We start from the raw sequence: 21196 nt of genomic DNA on the forward strand, positions 1-21196 counted from the left end.
TCACCCAGTAATGTCCTCCTGAGTCCTGTGGCCTATGCCACTTTTTCTTACCTTTCACTGTCACCACTGGATTAGCTTATCTATAAAAATGCTTCCATTTTCCCTTCTCCCCCACACCAGCCAATATCTTGCTCTACCTCAGTCCCATCATTCATGTACAACCAGAATGATCAGCAATTCATGTTTACCAAATAGTACTGCTCAACACAACGTTCTCCTTTCTCACAATTTTAAAAACAAACAGCCTTCTCCTCTAACCTACCCTCAGCCGTCACCACCAAATATATCCCTCTCCCCAACCTCACACTCAGTTCTGCCTTCAGTCCACTTGTGTTCACACAGCAATTGTTCTGACAGCTCCCCCTCCTCCCCCTCTCCTACTACAGGTCCACATTCCTGGTATATTGTTCTTCCTGTCACCAACTACCATCCAGCTCACCTCTTCCCATTACCAGCACTTAATAGCACATTCCCCATTGCCTATTTCTGCCCTGCTCCATCCATCCCATCCATGCATGCCCTACATTCCTCCTGCTTCATCTCCTGTCAATAACAGCACATAATCCGAAAGCTGCCCTCCTCCAACACTAAAGTCCCCTCCTTCAGCTTGCTCCTCACCCACAACCTTACCCCCCACCCCAACCACTAGCTCTTTTCAGTGTTGGCACTGCAGAGAACAAATGCCATTAAACATGGCACCAGGTGGTGCCATTATGTTACTGCGCTTGCGCCACCCGGCCGGGCCTGTACTATCTTTCCTAGAATGGCGCATGTGCAGTTGCATGGTCGGCCTGCAGCCAACTTTTTTTCGACAGCATTGCCCGTAACAGACATTTACAGGCATCCCAAAAATGGGGTGAAATTTACGGGCTGTCCGTAAATTAACCACTTCAGCCCTGGAAGATTTGGCTGCTGAATGACCTTCCATTTTTTGTGATTTGGCACTGCGTCACTTTAACTGACAATTGCACGGTGGTGCAACATTGCACTCAAACAAAGTTGACGTCCTTTTTTTCCCATAAATAGAGCTTTCTTTTGGTGGTATTTGATCGCCTCTGCGGTTTTTATTTTTTGCGCTATAAACAAAAAAGAGCGACAATTTTGAAAAAAACGCAATATTTTGTACTTTTTGCTATAATAAATATCCCCATTTTTTTAAAAAAAAGCTATTTTTTTCTCAGTTTAGGCCGATATGTATTCTTCTATATATTTTTGGTAAAAAAATTGCAATAAGCGTATATTGATTGGTTTGCGCAAAAGTTATAGCGTCTACAAAATAGGGGATAGATTTATAGCATTAATGGGACCCCTATGATGAATATGGTGAAACAGTAAAGGAACGGTAAGCCCAATCAAATACCAGCAGCTCCTTCAGGGGGGGAGGGGTTACACTAGTAATGGCGGTGATCTGCGATTTTTATCGGGACTGCGACATTATGGCGGACACATCGGACACTTTTCATGCATTTTTGGGACCATTGGCATTTATACAGCGATCAGTGCTATAAAAATGCACTTATTACTGTAAAAATGTCACTGGCAGGGAAGGGGTTAACACTAGGGGGCAATCAAGGGATTAACAGTGTTCCCTAGATGTGTTTCTAATTGTAGGGGGAGGGGACTGACCTAGAGGAAGTGACAGATCGTGGTTCCTAGCTAATAGAAACTCACGTTCTGTCACGCCTCTCTTCACAGAACAGGGATTTGTGTTTATACACTTCCCTGTTCTGCCTCTCATCCCCGCGATCGCTCGTGGCCAGCGGTCATCGCGACTATAGGCCACGAGCATCGGCACCCCCGCTGTGCAGCGTGCATGCCTGCTATCCAGATCCTGTGAGCCGTTGTATAGCTACGATGGCTTGCGGGATCGTGTTGACCTGCGCAAGTAAAATGACGGTGGCTGGTCGGCAAGGGGTTAATGGGTGGTTGGCAACACTGTAATGGGATATCAAGCAAATTTCTTTCCTGCAAATTACCTTTATATATGTCCTGCATTAAAGTATAGGCTTTATCATAATTGACCTTCAGTTCCAGGTCAGTGATGACCACACCCACCATCACAGCCCTGACAAAGGGAGAGCACTTACCGAAAACATGTTGACTTTACTAACCACCTGCGGACTGTGATTTCCAATAAACATCCTCAAAGAGGATGTAAACTCCCATGCATATATTGTACCTATAGGTAATCCTATAATAAGGCTTAATTATAGGTACTGTAAATATCTCCCAATCATGCGCCATTCAGGAGATATTTACTGTATATGCCGCCGATGTTGTCATTGGCGCATGCGATCTGAAGGAACGGCCGCCCGTGCCATATCTTCAGAGCCCTATGCCATAACCAGCAGCTCCCGCATGCCCGTGCGGGAGTGACATCATGTGGCTCCAGCCAGTCACACAGCCAGAGTCCGCGGACCCAGAAGGAAGATGGATGAAGATAGATGCGGCCTCCAGCAGGGATGAGGGTTTCATTTTCAGGTACGTTTCACATAATGTGCTAGTATGCAATGCATACTAGCACATTATGCCTTTACTTTGCAGGTCACCAAAAAAAAAGAGGCAGTGATTACTTCTTCTTTAATAATAACCTCAAGTGTGACAATCTTCTATATCGATGTCAATATTCCTGTCAAACATAATCATGGATCAGGCTTAAAGATAGAAGCAGCTGAGTACTGGAAACTTCCCAGATGAATGTACATATCTGTCAGCACACCACGGATCTTCAAAAACTTTCAAAAGGTTTTATTCAAAGTGATCACATCACAGAGGAAGAGTTCAATGTTTTAGGAATGCGCAGGACCCATTCATCAGTCATTTGATCACGTGATTGATGAAGGGGTCCAGTGCAGCCCCAAAATGTTGCATTTCTTCACTGTGATTTGATCACTTTAAATAAAGCCTTTGGAAAGGTTTTGAAGATCTGTGGTGTGCTGGTGATTATAAATGGTAATTTTATATATTGAGCATGCCTCTACAGCCGTCTGAATCTCTCTTGTGGAATGCCTTTCCATTGCTACCAGACAGGCAGCAGCTGAGACCCTAAAAAGGCCCACCTACATAATATCTTCCATTGGCCGAATACCCTCTTTAAGGACAACACATACCAGATCCCCTCCAGTAATACCAAACCACATACTGGCCCAGCATTGCCACACACATTGCAACCCCAACAACTAAGGAGAGTTAGTACTTCTGTCAGGGTTTTATCACTGTCTGGTCATTGCTCTCTGTGTCCCTATTAAAAACATGACAAAGACTTGTTGTCTAATCTATAGCTAAAGAGGAAAGGTTTTAGTTGGAATGTGACTGTCATTAACTGGATCACCTGCTGGTGGCACTGTGGTTTACAGATCTGAAGGGTGCTATACTGGTGCCCACCAGTGGGTGTATTTTTGTAACCAACAGATAAAGCAGTTCGCCTCCACCTGATGCTGGTTGCTGGGAGGGTATTTAGCTTCTCTGCTAGTATTCTACAGTGCCTCAGTGCTTTGCCTCTGTGCCCCATGTGCTCTGCTTCCTGTAACCTGTAATCCTGTTCCTGTTACTTCTCTGCCCGATTTATTCTGCCATCTGTACATAGCTTAGTTTGCTAGGCAGGCCATACCACAGGTTGCAAGAAAGAAAATTGCTCAATTCCTCCATCAACACAGTCAGTGTAGATGGGGAATCCATCCCACAGTGCTATTGTGTTGTGTTGGTGGGGAACATGGGCAGCCTTCCCCACTGGCAGAATACAATGATCACTGCTGGTGGCTATAGCCATGATTGGACAAGAAAACCCAACAAGCTGGTTGTAGTGAACTTAATCAATAAATGAATACAATACAACCAGCCTGCCCATAGATGGATCAAATGTCTGCCGGTTCCTGCTGAACCAAACAAATTTCAAACCCTCTATGGACAGATTAAATTTTGATAGCTTTGCTTAGTTGCAATCACTTTCACTGAATAGATTCACTGGGTTTTGTACTCGGTGTACTTATTGTGCTCATCGCTTGTCTTGTTTCCCTAATAAACCACATTTACTTCCATTTAGTGTTGAGCCTGGTGTTCTCTGTGCAGATCCATACATATCTGGTCATGTCTGCTTTACAGGATACAGCACTTGTAGTCCTAACAATGACTTTCAAAGTTCTCCCTCGTCTTTATTCCCATGCTCTGACTGGTTAATTAGGTCCTAACGTGGTAGTAAACCACAAAAAATTAGCTCCTACAGGATAATGTCATAATGCATACTAGTACAATATGTGACAGCAGGCAGGTAAAAATGCCAGGTTGCATCCAGGATGGCAAATATGACCTCTGCCGGGTTAGCCCCCCCATATCAAAATTTTTGAAAAAATCTTATGTTAGATCCTTGTTAGATCAGGTTAGATCAAGAGTTGTTTACGTTAGATCTCACACAGAAGAAGCAATATTAACAGTTATTTGCTGGGGGGCTAACCCATCATCACCCCCCCTTATCAAAAAATTGACAAAACAGTTAGCTATTTTGGAAGCTATTTGTTAGATCCAGTAAGATCAAGTGGTTTTAACGTTAGATCTCACATAATTACAGACTTATTAGGTGATTAATGAGGGAGGCTGGACCCCCTTATCAAATTTTCTGGCCAAAAATCATTCAGACTAATAGTTATTCATTAGATCCGGTAAGATCAAGAGGTTTTAACGTTAGATCTCACATAATTTCATAGATATTCCACATCAAAATAGAGATATTAGGTGGTACATAATGACGGGTTAGCCCACCTTATCAAATTTTCTGGCCAAAAATCATTCAGGCTAATAGATATTCATTAGATCCGGTAAGATCAAGTGGTTTATCATTAGATCTCACATAGTTTCAGAGATATTCCACATCAAAATAGAGATATTAGGTGGTACATATGGACGGGTTAGCCCCCCCTTTTTTTTTTTGCCACATCAGCTCGATGTTTTATTTAAAATTCAAACTCGTCCCTTCATTTCATCACATCATAGTGGCAATTTTTATCAGCATTTTAACAAAACAGGTATGTCACTAGAATACATTAATTACACTATAATATCCTCATTAAATCCAACCTATAGCTCACCCCCCCTCCCCCCACCTCCCAACCCCCAAACCACCCCTCACTTATTTCACCCCCCGCTCCCACTCCCGCTTTATTCTCCTCTTGTCTTCCCTGGAATCCACTTGTTAACCTATTATTTACTGTCATTCGATGTCCAGACCCCTGAGCTAGTTAACCCATACCTCAGCGGCTCTTAGTGAGTCCTTAAACTCCACCCATGCCCTCCACTTCGTCTCAAAGACTGCCATTTTGGTCCCTTCACTGAACCTAAGATATTCTAGGCTTTGAATTTCGTTGATTTTTTTGAACCATTCACTCATCGTGGGTCTTCCTTTCTTTTGCCAATGCCTGGGAATAAGACTTTTAGCCGCATCGGTAAGCTGTGGTAGTAGCATTTTCAGGTAAGTTTTTATGGGCATTTCGCTCTTATGAAATAAACATTCCCAAGGGTCGTCAGAGATGTCTATACTGGTTATTTCTTTGATAATTTCCCTTACCTCCCCCCAGAATTTTTTCACTTCTGGACAAGACCACCAAATATGGGCCATTGACCCTATCTCTTTGCAACCCCTCCAGCAAAGTTGCGAAGTTTCCTTCTGACATTTATGCACATGATCAGGGGTCATGTACATTCTCGCCAAACACTTATAGTTCAATTCCAATATTTTGCAGTTAACCGAGGTGGCGTTCGCTCTCCTCAGTATCTGCCATGCCTCTGGGTCTGTAAGCTTACTTTCCAATTCCTTCTCCCACCTCCTAATGTATGCTGGGACGTCCATGTTCCCCAACTCTATTAGTACTTTATAGGTCTTAGAGAATCCCCCCTTACCCTTATCTTTAATCAATTGTGTGAATTTTAAACAAGGTTTTTTCCTCTCCAAATGAATCTTAGGAACATAGTGTGTATACTTCTGAGGTATGCTTGTGGAAGTGCTATTGGAAGCATCAAGTGGTTTTAACGTTAGAGCTCACATAATTTCAGAGATATTCCACATCAAAATAGAGATATTAGGTGGTACATAAGGATGGGTTAGCCCCCCCTTATCAAATGTTCTGGCCAAAAGTCATTCAGGCTAATAGATATTCGATAGATCCGGTAAGATCAAGTGGTTTTAAAGTTAGATCTCACATAGTTACAGAGATATTCCACATCAAAATAGAGATATTTGGTGGTACATATGGACGGGTTAGCCCCCCTTATCACATTTTTTAGCCAAAAATAATTCAGGCTAATAGACATTCGTTAGATATTGTAAAGGTTTTAACGTTAGATCTCACATCATTATCAACCTTATCAAATTTTCTAGCCAAAAATCATTCAGGCTAATAGATATTCATTAGATCTGTTAAGATCAAGGGGTTTTAACGTTAGATCTCACATTGTTTCAGAGATATTCCACATCAAAATTGATATTAGGTGGTACATATGGACGGGTTAGCCCCCCCTTATCAAATTTTCTGGCCAAAAATTATTCAGGCTAATAGATATTCATTAGATCTGTTAAGATCAAGTGGTTTTAACGTTAGATCTCACATTGTTTCAGAGATATTCCACATCAAAATAGAGATATTAGGTGGTACATATGGACGGGTTAGCCCCCCCTTATCAAATTTTCTGGCCAAAAATCATTCAGGCTAATAGATCTTCATTAGATCCACAAAGATCAAGTGGTTTTAACATTAGATCTCACATCATTTCAGAGATATTCCACATCAAAATAGAGATATTAGGTGGTACATATTGATGGGTTAGCCCCCCCACATGCAATTTTCTGGCCAAAAATCATTCAGGCTTATAGATATTTGTTAGATCCAGTAAGATCAAGTGGTTTTAACGTTAGATCCCACATCATTTCAGAGATATTTCACATCAAAATAGAGATATTAGGTGGTACATAAGGACAAGTTACCCCCCCTTATCAAATTTTCTGACCAAAAATCATTCAGGCTAATAGATATTCATTAGATCCAGTAAGATCAAGTGGTTTTAACGTTAGATCTCACATCATTTCAGAGATATTCCACCTCAAAATAGAGATATTAGGTGGTACATATGGATGGGTTAGCCCCCCTTATCAAATTTTCTGACCAAAAATTATTCAGGCTATTAAATATTCATTAGATCCGGTAAGATCAAGTGGTTTTAACGTTAGAACTCACATCATTTCAGAGATATTACACATCAAAATAGAGATATTAGGTGGTATATATGGATGGGTTAGCCCCCCACATGCAATTTTCTGGCCAAAAATCATTTAGGCTAATAGATATTCCTTAGATCCGGTAAGATCAAGTGGTTTTAACGTTAGAGATATTAGGTGGTGATACATAAGGATGAGAATAGATCTCACATAATTAGAGACTTATTAAGTGATTAATGAGGGGGGCTGACCCCCTCTTATCAAATTTTCTTGCCAAAAAATCACCCCGGCTAAATGATATTCATCAGATCCGGTAAGATCAAGTGATTTTAATGTTTGATTATCCATAATTACAGGGATATTATGGATATTTGGTAGCGATGCATCGATATCCATACTAGTGTCTATATCGGAGCCGATAATGAGCATTTTCACGTGTACCAGTGAGGAGTGCCATTGAGCATACCGAGGTATGCTGAAATTATGTGGGACATTAATCGACAGGTGTGTCCAAGCCCAGTGAAGCCTGAAGCACAGTGCCAGAAGCCAGAGGGAAACTTCGGAGGGCTCTTGTAAAGGAGCCAACCAGGTGCCCATCTACGGTAGCTGGCTCAAAACCAATGACACAAAGAGACAGCATCAAAAGTACAAACCCTTGCAGAGGGCCCCCATTGTTGCCTCCAAGCAACCCAGTGTCCCGTTTCCTTTGACACATGCTGCCTGGTGTCGGAGAGTTAATGCACACCAGACTCCCAGAACTTAGTGCAGACTTAAGCCCGATCAGAATCTCTGCAGACAGGAGCGTGGATACAAACCACCGAACAGGCCAGGGCCACCACTTCCTCTATGCTCCATGACAAGCTGGTGGGAACTTCTCCTGTTGTTCCCATCCAAGTAAGGGAGTCTACACCAAGGCCCTTCTGGATACTGGAGCTTAAGTGACCCTTATCTACAGAGACTTTTATGACAGGCACCTCAAGCACCAGCCTTTGCAGAAGTTGGAAGAGCTGCAGATATGGGGCATTTTGCGTCAGAACTTCCCCTATGATGGCTATCTACCAGTCAAGCTGACCTTTGATCTCTCCATGGCTGGGAAAGCCGAGACTTTTGACACTCAGGCAGTGGCCTGTCCTCGCCCACCAGCGGCCAGTAAGAGTTCTCTCATCATAGGGACCAATACTGATCTTGTCAGAAGGCTGTTGACACCTCTTGTTCTGGAACCAAGCGCTTCAACTACAAGTGTGCACCCCACGCTGAGACAAGCCTACCAGCACCTGGTACAGAAACAGAAGGCTCCAGCTGAAGGAGTGGGAAAGATCTGGTGCTTGGACCAGTGTGAGAGGTGTTACAGCCTGGTAAAGTGGCCTATTCATGAGCATCTGTCAAGCTGGAAGCAACCAGGCCCTTTCATTGTCCTTGAATTGGACGGACAGAGAGAAGACATGGGAGTGGAGATAATTCCCAAGGTGGTTTCAACCAACGGGTTGCAAAGAAGTCACGGGAAGATCTTGGTTAGTGTCCGCAACATAACAGCCTTGCCAGTGAAGATGCCAGCTCAGATGTTGCAGGGGGAAGTGAATCTGGCCACCCCAGTCTGATTTGGTGGGGGGAGCAAAGGATGGGATCTCTGTGGAGGAGTTCTATCCGAAGAATACTCCCCTTTTCCTGTATGGAAAAAAGGGCCAAGACTCAGCTCCTGAGATGGCAGGCTGCATTCTCCAAGAGTGATTTTGATGTGGGTTGTGCAAAAAGTGCCCAATACCGGATCCATCTCTTCGAGTGCATAAGTCGTTCAGGGTTTGATTCCTTTAGGGCACTTGCAGGATCTGCGTGAACAACTGGCAGAGTTGAAGAGGGCAGGTATCATCCGAGAGTCCCAGAGTCTATGCACCTCCCCAATAGTGGTGGTACAGAAGAAGAATGGGTCACTGAGGCTGGGTATTAACTACCGGATGCTGAACCGAAGGACCATTCCCGACCAATATAGCACCCCAAGGATAGAAGATGCCTTGCAGAGCCTGTCAGGAGCAAAGTGGTTCAGCATGCTGGATTTGAAGAGTGGGTATTACCAAATTCCCATGCACCCTGAGGATTGGGAGAAGACCATTTTCATTACTCTGGAGAGGATCTTTGGATTTGACCATATGCATAAAGGCCTGTCTGGTGCCCCAGCCACCTTCCAAAGGCTAATGGAGAAGACCTTGGGTGACATGAAACTGATCGAGGTGTTGGTGTACTTAGACGACATCATCGTTTTCGGCAAGACCCTGGAAGAGCACGAAGAGTGTCTGCAGAAGGTCCTGAAGAGACTCCATGATGAGGGGGTTGAAGCTGTGTCTGGAAAAGTACCAGTTTTATTAACCCTCAGTCAACTACCTTGGCCATATTGTATCTGCTGACGAAATGGCCACCGACCTTCAGAAGCTGGAAACTGTCAACTCCTAGCCGAGGCCTACCAACGTGACTGAGCTTAGGTCATTTCTGGGATTCTGCTCTTATTACAGGAGATTTGTCAAGGACTTTGCTAAGACACTGACCCTGATCTGGCGGAGCCTGTCAGACCAGCTGGAGGGCCCAGAAAACCCAGAGAGTCCATTCAGGAACAATGGACTCCAAAGTGTGAAGAGGTTTTAGGCAGCTGAAGTGAAGCCTAACAACCGCTCCAGTCGTGGCCTATGCAGATCCAACCAAGCCATATGAGCTACACTTTGATGCCAGTTGGAATGGGTTGGGTGGGGTGCTATATCAAGAGCATGACGGCCATCTACGGCTATGTGAGTCGGAACTTTGCCCCCCGCCGAGAACTACCCCATGCACAAATTTGAGTTCCTGGCCTTGAAGTGGGCAGTGATGGATAAGCTGAGGGATTACCTGTATGGAGCGGAGTTCGTGATCAAGACCAACAACAATCCTCTCACCTACATCCTCACTACCACCAAGTTGGATGCCACGGGTCACAGATGGTTGGCTGCTTTATCAGGGTTTATTTTCAGCCTGAATTATCAACCGGGGTTGGGAAACAAAACGTGGATGCTTTGTCAAGAAGGCCAGATTGTTCCAGGGACCCTCCATAAGAATAGGCCCGGCTGACACCTAAAGGGGTACGAGCCTTATGTCAAGAAGCAGAACATCAACCTGGAGTAGGATCCAGGACCGAAGAGGTTGGAGTGTCAGTCGCTGGTGTCCCCAAATGTTATTGCAATGTCACCCAAGTCAGGGATGAAGTTCTGCCCAAGCTGTCAAAGAAAGACCTGCGGAGGGACCAGTTGGAGAACCCTCCCTGTAGCTTGGCATTGAAGGCCTTGGAGAGCCAACGCCCTGACTTGCTCCTCACTGACTCCCCGAAGGAAACCCATCTGCTGCACCAAGAGTGGCATCAGTTTCAGGTGCACAGAGGGTTGGTCTACTGAAGGGGCCCCTCTGACGATTCTGAAGAAAAATGGGAGCTATTCCTACCTGAAAAACATAGGGAGACAGTATTAACTGCCCTACACGACAACCATGGCCACCTAGGGCCCAAGAGGACTTTTCACTTGGTGAGGGACCGGTTCGACTGGCAGGCTGAAGTTGAGGACTATTGCCACCCCTGTATCAGATGTATCCAAAGGAAGACTTTGCCTCACCGAGCTGCCCCAATGGGCCATCTTCAGAGTCAGGGACCCATGGAGCTAGTGTGCATTGACATTCTGTGCTTGGAGCCTGATCTGAGCGGGCAGGGAAATATCCTGGTAGTGACTTACCATTCCCCTCCATATGCCCAGGCGTTTTCCACGAGGGACCAACAAGCATCCACGGTGGCCAAGATCTTTGCTGAGAAATTCTTTGTGCACTATGGTCTGTCCCAATGCATCCACTCTGATCAAGGGAGAGATTTTGAGAGTAGACTCATCAAGAGACTTTTAGATCTGTTGGGCATCAGGAAGTCTAAAACCACCCTGTATCATCCTCAAGGAGATACTCAACCAGAGAGATTTAACCAAACCCTCCTGGATATGCTCAGAACTCTAAGTTCAGAACAAAAGCAGCAATGGAGCAAGCATATAGTGGCTGTTGTGCATGCTTATAACAGCACCGCCAATGATGCCACAGGTTACACTCCCTATAGTTTGATGTTCGGACCATAGGCCTGGCTGCCAGTAGACTTGACCTTCGGCACATCCCTCAACCATACCTCAGCAACTTCACACAGAGGGTAAGTGGATCGCCTGCAGAGACGTCTGAAAATTGCTAGAATTGATAATGCTCAAGCTGCCTCATATGCCAGAGGACAGAGAAACAAAATAAACTTTGACCTCACAGTACGAGTGCAGGACCTACAGCCGGATGACAAGGTACTGCTGAGAAACCTGGGTGTCCCTGGAAAGCAAAGGTTGACTGACCACTGGAAGTCACAGCCCTATGTCATTTGCAAGCATCTGCCAGGACATCCAGTATATCAAATCAGGCCAGAGGGAAGCACAGGCCCGCTGAAGACTTGGCATTGCAATCATCTATTGCCTCTGTCAGAAGCAGTTCATGTACCACCACAGCCAGATTTACAGTCCACACCCATGGCCTCTCAAAGATCCCGGCTAGTGACTAGATCTCACTCTGTACCCCTTGCTGAAGATGAAAACAGCAAGGATGAAGAGAAAAATTGTCTATTAGCCTGAATGATTTTTGGCCAGAAAATTTGATAAGGGGGGCTAACCCATCCATATGTACCACCTAATATCACTATTTTGATGTGGAATATCTCTGAAATGATGTGAGCTCTAACCTTAAAACCACCTGATCTTACCAGATCTAATGAATATCTATTAGCCTGAATGATTTTTGGCCAGAAAATTTGATAAGGGGGGCTAATCTGTCCATATCTACCACCTAATATCTCTATTTTGATGTGGAATATCTCTGAAATTATGTGAGATCTAATGTTAAAACCACTTGATCTTACCGGATCTAATGAATATCTATTAGCCTGAATGATTTTTGGGCAGAAAATTTGATAAGGGGGGCCAACCCCCCTCATTAATCACTTAATAAGTCTTTAAATATGTGAGATCTAACGTTAAAACCACTTGATCTTACCGGATCTAACAAATAGCTTTCAAAATAGCTAACTGTTTGGTCAATTTTTTGATAAGGGGGGGCTGATGACGGGTTAGCCCCCCCAGCAAATAACTGTTAATATTGCATCTTCTGTGTGAGATCTAACGCAAACAACGTTTGATCTAACCTGATCTAACAAAGATCTAACAAACTGCATAAGATTTTTTCAAAAATTTTAATATGGGGCTAACCCGGCAGAGTTGCATTTCTGGAAGGATCAACAAGTTTTTTGCACTAATTGAACAGATATAACAGAAAACTTTCAATTATACATTTAAGAGAGGAAATGAGTGCAAATAAGGTAAATTCATTGTTAGGCTACTTTCACATTCAGGTGCTTTACAGGTGCTATAGCGCTAAATACAGGTGCTAAAGCGCCTGTCCTGTCACTCCAGTGTGAAGTCCAGAGGGCTCTCACACTGGAGTGGTGCGCTGGCAGGACGCTAAAAAAAGTCCTGCAAGCAGCATCGTTAAAGGAGGTTTAGGAGTGGTGTACACACCGCTCCTAAAGCGCCCCTGCCCATTGAAATCAATGGGCAGCGCCACCGAAGCGTCAGCAAAGTTGTGCTTTGCGGGTGCTTTTAACTGTTTTTCATCCACTAGCGGGGGGTTAAAAATAGCAGTTTTACCCCCAATGCCCAAGTGTGAAAGTGCCCTTAGTGCTTACATACACTTTATACATCTTTTCCTGATCCCTAGCTATAACTTCCACATCACCTAGGTGAGGATGATTTCACTGTCTGTCTGGTGAGATCCCAAGGTATGCCTGAATCTCCTGAGAAGACAATCCTGCACTGTGCGGAGTCATCTCCTCATGAGATTTGGAGTACTCAGCATTCCCCGGGATCTCATCAGGACAGGGATTTGTTTTGCCCCAACATTAACCACTTCAGCCCTGGAAGGTTTACCCCAATTCATAACCAGGCTATTTTTTGTGATACGGCACTGCATCACTTTAACTGACAATTGTGCGGTCGTGCGACACTGTACTCAAATAAAATTTGCATCCTTTTTTTCCCACAAATAGAGCTTTCTTTTGGTGGTATTTGATCACCTCTGCATTTTTTATTATTTGTGCTAGAAACAAAAAAAGACCTACAATTTTGAAAAAACAGTTTTTTACTTTCTGCTATAAAACATTTCCAATAAAAAAAATCAAATTTCTTCATCGGTTTGGACCAATGTGTATTCTGCTACATATTTTTGGTAAAAAAATCCCAATAAGTGTATATTGATTGGTTTGCGCAAAAGTTCTAGCGTCTACAAACTATGGGATAGATTTATGGACTTTCTTTTATTGTTTTTACTAGTAATGGCGGCCATCAGCGATTTTTTTTGTGGGACTGCGACATTGCAGTGGACAAATCTGACAAAAAGTGACACTTTTTGGTGACCAGTGACACCAATACAGTGCTAAAAAATGCACTGGCAGGAAGGAGGTAATACCAGGGACAATCAGGGGGTTAAGTGTACTCCTAGGGCATGCTTTCTAACTGTGGGGGATGGATGCACTTGAGGAAAAGAGATCCGCGTCTCAGCTAAGCTGAAACACAAGGTCTCTCTTTTATACTCTGACAGAACAGCGGACTGCCTTGTTTACATAGGCAGACCGCTGTTCTCCCTTTCTTCTAAATGATTTGCACTGTGTCCAATCACAGTGGGAGTGACGCTCTGGTGGTGCGTGCCCCCTGGATCTCGTGCCCAAAATTACATACCTGTACATGTTTTTGCGGAGCTGGGCCGCCCTGCCACAGTATATATGCGATGGGTGGTCCAGAAATGGTTAACTTTAGTGTCTTTTTACTGACATTTTGTGCATGATAAACCATTATATCTGTACATATACCAGGAATTGTATGGATAAAAGCTGATTAGATATTAAGTATGTATTTTGCAGAGCGGAAGTGAAACGAAGTTGATGTCTGATCAGCTGTAATCATAACATGGAGATGTGATGGAGAAGTCTTATCAATCATAAGAGGGGTCTGGCTGAGGGAGAAGAGAGAAGAGATAAAATATTTTTTGTATCAAGGACTGTAATAAATACATTTTAATAGATGTATTTAGAGCTATAGCCGGCAACACTGATCATTAGACTTGAAACATCCGCTGGCTTGTATATAATTTTTTGGGCATTTTGCCAAGGCACCCCCTAAAGAAACCTGAACACACCCTGATTGGAAAAAGCCGATACATAGCAATTAGAAAATATAGATGACCTTGCATGAAATATCAACACATTAAATGGATTAGTAGAAGTATTCAGTATTTGATGCTCCATATAGTTTATCATATTTCATTAAAACTGATCAGAGAAATAAAAGACAAAAAGTGATTACCGGGGATCCTTTCTTCCTCTTCCTCTTCCTCTTCCTCTTCCTCTTTCTCTTTCCTTCTCTTTCTCTTAAACAATCCTTTGAAGGATTTTATCAATCTCCCTGCCATCTCTTTGCTCGGTCTTAGTTCTTCTACATCTGAATCCCAGTCATGTCACGGAACACCTAGACACAGAGATACATTGTCACTAATGGTTACTATGTTGTCCAGATCCCTCAGATGTAATATGTCTGAGGATTCATTTCCTGCCGCAGACTGAAATCTTTGTGGAACTTTATTTTTTATAATAATATTTCCAAAACTAAAATCCAGAGACAGATAAACTGCTTGTTCTCAATCCATGCAGAGATAAATGAATACAAGTCTGTCATCATTAATATATTATTAAATGTATTTTATAGGGAAGAAGTATTGTAAGCTCTTGCTGACCAGCCACTGTCATTATACGGCGGCAGGTCGGCTCTCCTGCACATATCACCGTAGCTGTACGGGGAGCACGAATGCATGATAGTGGGAGGGCAGCATTGCAAGCTATGAGAGCGTGCCCGCGGGTCGGCAGACTTGATGTCCGCTGGTGACCTGCAATCGCCTAGCACAGAGAAAGAATGGGGATCTGTCTTTGTAAACAAGGTGGATCCCCATTCTGACAGATGACATGACAGATCTTCTGTTCCCAGTCATCAGGAACAGCGATCTGTCATGTCCCTGCCAGCCCATCCTCCACACAGTTAGAACACACCCAGGGAACACAGTTAACCCCTTGATTGCCTCCTAGTGTTAACCCCTTCCCTGCCAGTGTCATTTTTACATTGATCAGTGCATTTTTATAGCACTGATCAATGTAATAATGTCACTATTCCACAAAAAGTGTCAGATCGCCGCCAATACTAGTAAAAACAATAAAAAAAAATTAAAGTCCCTAAATCTATCCCATAGTTTGTAAACTCGATAACTTTTGCGCAAACCGACCAATATACGCCTATTGTGAATTTTCTTACCAAAAATATGTAGAAGAATACATATCGGCCTAAACTGATGAATAAATTAGTTTGTTTTTTTTTGGATATGTATTATAGCAAAAAGTAATAATTGTATTTTTTTCTAAATTGTCGCTCTTTGTTTATAGCACAAGAAATAAAAAACACAGAGGTGATCAAATACCACCAAAAGAAATCTCTATTTGTGGGAAAAAAGGACGTCAATTCTGTTTGTATACAACGTTGCATCACCGCGCAATTGTCAGTTAAAACTATGCAGTGTCATATCACAAAAAATGGCCTGGTCATTAAGGGAGTGAAGTGATTAATCTGACCTGGTATTATTCTCCTGCAGAAGAAGCCAATCTGTTAATGTGCTGACAAGGAGCATGCTGATAGGAGGAGAGAGCAGAGTGACGGAGAGATGAGTTTATCACTGCTGTTTCTCCTTTCACTGTCGAGTCACAGGCATTTTTATATGAAAATATACAGGTATATATCTATACTCACATCATTGCACCCCACAAAAACTAACTGGAAAATAATCACTTTTCCTGGGAATAAATGATGAGTAGAATTAACCATTCCCTGCCCATAGGACATACCTGTACATCCTTGGATGGGAAGGGTGATTTCTCAGTCATTGTTGCATCTGAGATATCATTTTTTCTAGCCAACGATTTTGCACATTGTAAAAGTAATCCAAGTGGCTATAGAGTTGCTGGATTACTTTTACAGGCAGGGGAAGGGGGTCTCCCCTCCCACTTCCACCTTTACTGAACTTATTCAGGGAACCCAGGAAGGACACCTTACTGCCACTGTAGGCGATACTCTCTTGTAATTTAATAAGGTAGGTTTGGGACCGGTCTGAATATGGTCTTCCTCTTAGGTTCCCTGCCCCCACCATCTTGTTCTTTTTCACATTTACCATTTCAATGCTCTGCTAGAATATACATCCCTGCTGTGCTTCTTGTATTTCTACACTCCTTTTATATCTGGACTTTCTATACCCTTTAATTGCTAATATTCCCCTTGTGAATTCTAATGCCACGTACACACGATCTGGATTTTGGTCAGAAAAAGATATGATGGCTTTTATGACGGGATTCCGCTCAAGCTTGCCTTGCATGCACACGGTCACACAAAAATTTGCTGAACTTTCGACCGTCAAGAACACAGTGACGTACAACACTATGATGAGCCGAGAAAATGAAGTTCAATGCTTCCGAGCATGCGTCAAATTGTTTCCGGGCATGTGTAGGAATTTTGCGCATCGGAATTGCTACAGACAATCGCATTTTCGGATAGGAACTTTTTCCTACCTAGAGAACATGCTCTCAATCTTTTGCTGGCTGAAATTCGGCCAGCAAAAGTCAAGTCCGATGGAGCATACACACGGTCGCATTTTCCGACCAAAAGCTCTCATCTGTCTTTTGCTGGACAAATTTCCATTCGTGTGTACGCAGCATAATACTGCATTACATGATTTGTAACATCACATTCTATGTATATTGGAATGATGCACTTGTGGTGATCTTTGCTTTTAATATGACTTTGTTTCTACATCTTGATTAACTTTAAAAAAATAATAATAAAAATACAATTATAAAAAAAAAGAGAAAATGAAGCCTGCACCATCCCCCACCCCCAGTACTTACCTCTGTAGATGGTTGGCCTTCACTGCCCAAGTAGTTGGTGCAGCAGTCCGGGGTACATTATCCTTCCACCTCAAGATAAAGAGAATTTTAGCTCATACTATGTAGAAGGCCAAGCCCAGGTCTGCAGGAAAGGAGAAGATTTCCGTGACTTCACCTTCCAGTATTACTGGATCTCAGTGGCGGCTGGGGCTCCATTTTTTGGGGGGCAGCAAACAAACCACCATTGAAATCCATGTGTCCAGTGTCCTGCATGTAGATTAGGGGGCGGGTGCATGGATTAGGGGGTGGTGCCCCCTGTGCCCCTAATGGACGGGCCACCACTGCTGGTTCCATGGAGTTCTGTAGATGTGTGATGGGTGTAAGGTGTCCCTGTCACCAGATCTACACCATAGAAAGAGAATCATTCTGTAAAAGCCGGGGATGTTCTACAGATATCACCACACACACCGGAGAGAACAATCATTATCGGATCATTAATAATAGTGAACTCTAAACTGATGACCTGGAGGGAATTGTAAAGCATTGCCTGTGGAAAATTTACAGCATGGAAGTTTGTTGCAGTTTTAGGACTTGACATTATGGATCAGTTAGATGCTGATTGGCTGCCATGCAGAGCTGCACTAGTTTTTGCACTCTCCAGTTTTAGTAAATTAACTCCATTGGGTGTCCATTTACTCGGCACAATCTCATCTTTTATATTGTACCAACAATCGGGTAACATATTGCATTTCTGTGCCCTAAAATGAACTTTAGTGTGTTTTCTACTGAAATTTTGTGCTTGATAAACCGTTTGTGCTAATAATGTGTTACATAATAAATTGAAATTACCACCATTTTATTCTCCAGGGTCTCTCCTTTTTGTAAATATCAGTTTTAGTGGTTTTAAGTAATCAGGCCTAAATATTTTTAAACGTGTGTACAAAAAAGAGTTGCTCTGGCAGCAAAATGATTCAAATGATACTACAGCCCAATTCTACTGAAAGATCCGACCTTTTTCTGATACGCTTTGTTTACAAGTAAAAATCTGTATTTTATGCTGGAAAATTACTTTAGGACCCCGAAACATTATATATATTTTTTTTACAGAGGCCCTAGGAATAAAATGGCGGTTATTACAATTTTTTTATGTCACGCGGTTTTTGTGCAGAAGTACCGTATTTATCGGCGTATAACACGCACCCCAAGTTTAGGAGGGAATTTTAAGGAAAAAAACTTTTAGGAGTAAAGTTTAAGGAAGAAAAACTTACATTAAAATGCCCATCAATGCAGCGTTATCGGTGTCCATCTGCAGCCTTGTCAGTGCAGCTTTGTCCCAGTGCAGCCATGTCAGTGCAGCTTTGTCCCAGTGCAGCCATGTCAGTGCAGCTTTGCCCCAGTGCAGCCTTATCAGTGCAGCCTTGCCCCAGTGCAGCCTTGCCAGTGCAGCTTTGCCTCAGTGCAGCCTTGTCAGTGCAGCCATGTCAGTGCAGCTTTGCCCCAGTGCAGCCTTGTCAGTGCAGCCTTGCCCCAGTGCAGCCTTGTCAGTGCAGCTTTGCCCCAGTGCAGCCTTGCCCCAGTGCAGCCTTGTGTGATTGCATACAGCCGTGTGTAAATTCAAATATGGCGCCGAGACTGCAGGAACTCGTCGGAGCTGAGATACACATACCCGAGTATCCTCGGCTTTTCTCGGCGCTGCTCACAGTCACGCCCAGTCCCGCCCTATGATGGACATAACACAGGTCCAATGGCGGGACTGGGCGTGACTGTGAGCGGTGCCGAGAAAAGCCGAAGGTACTCGGGTATGTGTATCTCAGCTCCGACGAGTCCCTGCAGTCTCGGCGACATATTTGAATTTACACACGGCTGTATATGTCGGCGGCGATCGCGGCAATAGCTGCGATCGCTCCGATCAGAACAAAATTGGCGGGGATCGGCCTATAACACGCACCCACAAATTTCCCCTGATTTTAAGGGGAAAAAAGTGCGTGTTATATGCCGATAAATACGGTATTTCAAAAGCAATTTTTGGGAAATAGTACACTTTAATGAACTAAAAAAAAAAAACACAATATATATCCCATTTTTTTGTAAAATGTGAAAGATGATGTTACAGCGAGTAAATACCTAACATGTCATGCTTTAAAATTGCTTGTGGAATGGCGCCAAACTATGGTACTTAAAAATCTCCATAGGCGACACTTTAAAATTCTCTACAGGTTACTAGTTTAGCCTTACAGAAGAGGTCTAGTGCTAGAATTATTGCACTTGTTTGCGGTGATACCTCACATGTGTAGTGTGATCAATGGTTACATATCTGTGTGTGACCTACATATGTGTTCACCACTGCATGTGAGCACGGGGGAGTGGGGGCTTTTTACATTTTTTAAAATAATTTTTTATTTTATTACTTTTACACTGTTCTTTAAAAAAAGTGATCAATTTATTGCTGTCACAAAAAATGTAAGCATTCCTTGTGATAACAATACAGCATGACAGGTCCTTCCCCGTGGCGTCAGAGGAGGTGGAGTCACCCAGTTACGTCACCGGGTGACCCCGCCCTCAGTTATATAAGAGATGTCACAGCAAAGACACGTCAGTCGGCGGGAGCCTCCCACAGAGGCAGGGTTTTTTTTTCCGGTCCGTCGGGCGGCGTGAACTTACTTCGTGGGACATTTTTATTTTTTAATAAAGGACTTGTCCCAAGCTGTCTCTTGTCTTTTTTTTATCATTTTGACACCTTTTTGTGAAATGGTAGGGGTACTTGTACCTAGTTACTATCTCACACAGGGGGGAGGCCGGGATCTGGGGGTCCCCTTGTTAAAGGAGGTTTTCAGATTTTGATAAGCCCCCCACCCACAGACCCCCACAACAACCAGGCAAGGGTTGTGGGAATGAGGCCTTTGTCTCCATCAACATGTTGAGCACCCTCCCCATGTTGAGGGCATGTGGCCTGGTACAGTTCAGGAGGGGGAGCGCTCTCTTGTCCCCCTTCTTTTCCTGCAGCCTGCCAGGTTGCATGCTTGGGTAAGGGCCTGGTATGGATTTTATGGGACCCCCATGCAATTTTTTTTTTAATTTTGATTCAGGGTTCCCCTTAATATTCATACCAGACCCAAAGGGCCTGGTAATAGATGGGGGGATCCCATGCTCTTTTTTCAATTATCTGTATCTATATTTCTGAGACCCGACAATTTATTTCAGCCGCGATCAGTTTTAAATGACAATTTTTCCTTTAGAAATGTCATTTTGCTGTGGTACTGTTCTAAACACGGGAAAAATGTGCCACTTTACAGGCATACTATAGACACCCCCCAGGCACAATATTTAAAGGAATATTTCATTTTTATTGTATCACTTTAAGCTTTAAAAAAATCACTGCTCCCGAAAAAACGTCCGTTTAAAAAAAAAATGTTTGCATTGATCCATGTCCCCTGGGGCAGGACCCGGGTCCCCAAACACTTTTTATGACAATAACTTGCATATAAGCCTTTAAAATTAGCACTTTTGATTTCTCATGTTAGTGTCCTATAGACTTTAACATCCGCAGCTTTCAAATTTGCCGCGAACACCGCATATTGTTCGGCGAACAGTTGAACACCCGATGTTCGAGTCAAACTTACGCTCGACTCGAAAATCAGGGTCATCCCTAGTTATGACACTTTCTATAGTGTCTAGGTACACTATGTTTGGTGTCCCCACTTTTAATTAAGGCAATATGTTCATTAACTCTGATAGAAAATGTTCAAATTGTTCGGCCAACATATTGTTTGCCACAAGAGCAAGTGATCAAATAGACAACATGTTTAGTCACACAGGTACAAAAATGTTTGATGGGATACACGCGATTAGTTATGGAAGATTTAAACTCAACAGTTTTGCGCCTTCCCAATATATTGTATTGACAAACACCACATTTTTTACATGGGAAAAAACGAACAAATTATGAAAAAAGG

General features: G+C 43.2%; 1 protein-coding gene across 2 annotated transcripts in view; it reads right to left on the minus strand.

Annotated features, from left to right (window-relative positions):
• The window catches only part of LOC141117774 (NACHT, LRR and PYD domains-containing protein 3-like), a 445237-nt gene that overhangs the window by 370980 nt on the left and 53061 nt on the right, over window positions 1–21196 (minus strand). For both annotated transcript variants that reach the window (XM_073610805.1, XM_073610806.1), the window contains exon 2: window positions 14632–14793. In XM_073610805.1, the coding sequence (XP_073466906.1) occupies window positions 14632–14737 (106 nt within the window). In that variant the 5' untranslated portion in view covers window positions 14738–14793. The remainder of the gene's footprint in view (window positions 1–14631; window positions 14794–21196) is intronic.

Source organism: Aquarana catesbeiana, linkage group LG13, assembly GCF_042186555.1.
Source record: "Aquarana catesbeiana isolate 2022-GZ linkage group LG13, ASM4218655v1, whole genome shotgun sequence".
NCBI lineage: Eukaryota > Metazoa > Chordata > Amphibia > Anura > Ranidae > Aquarana > Aquarana catesbeiana.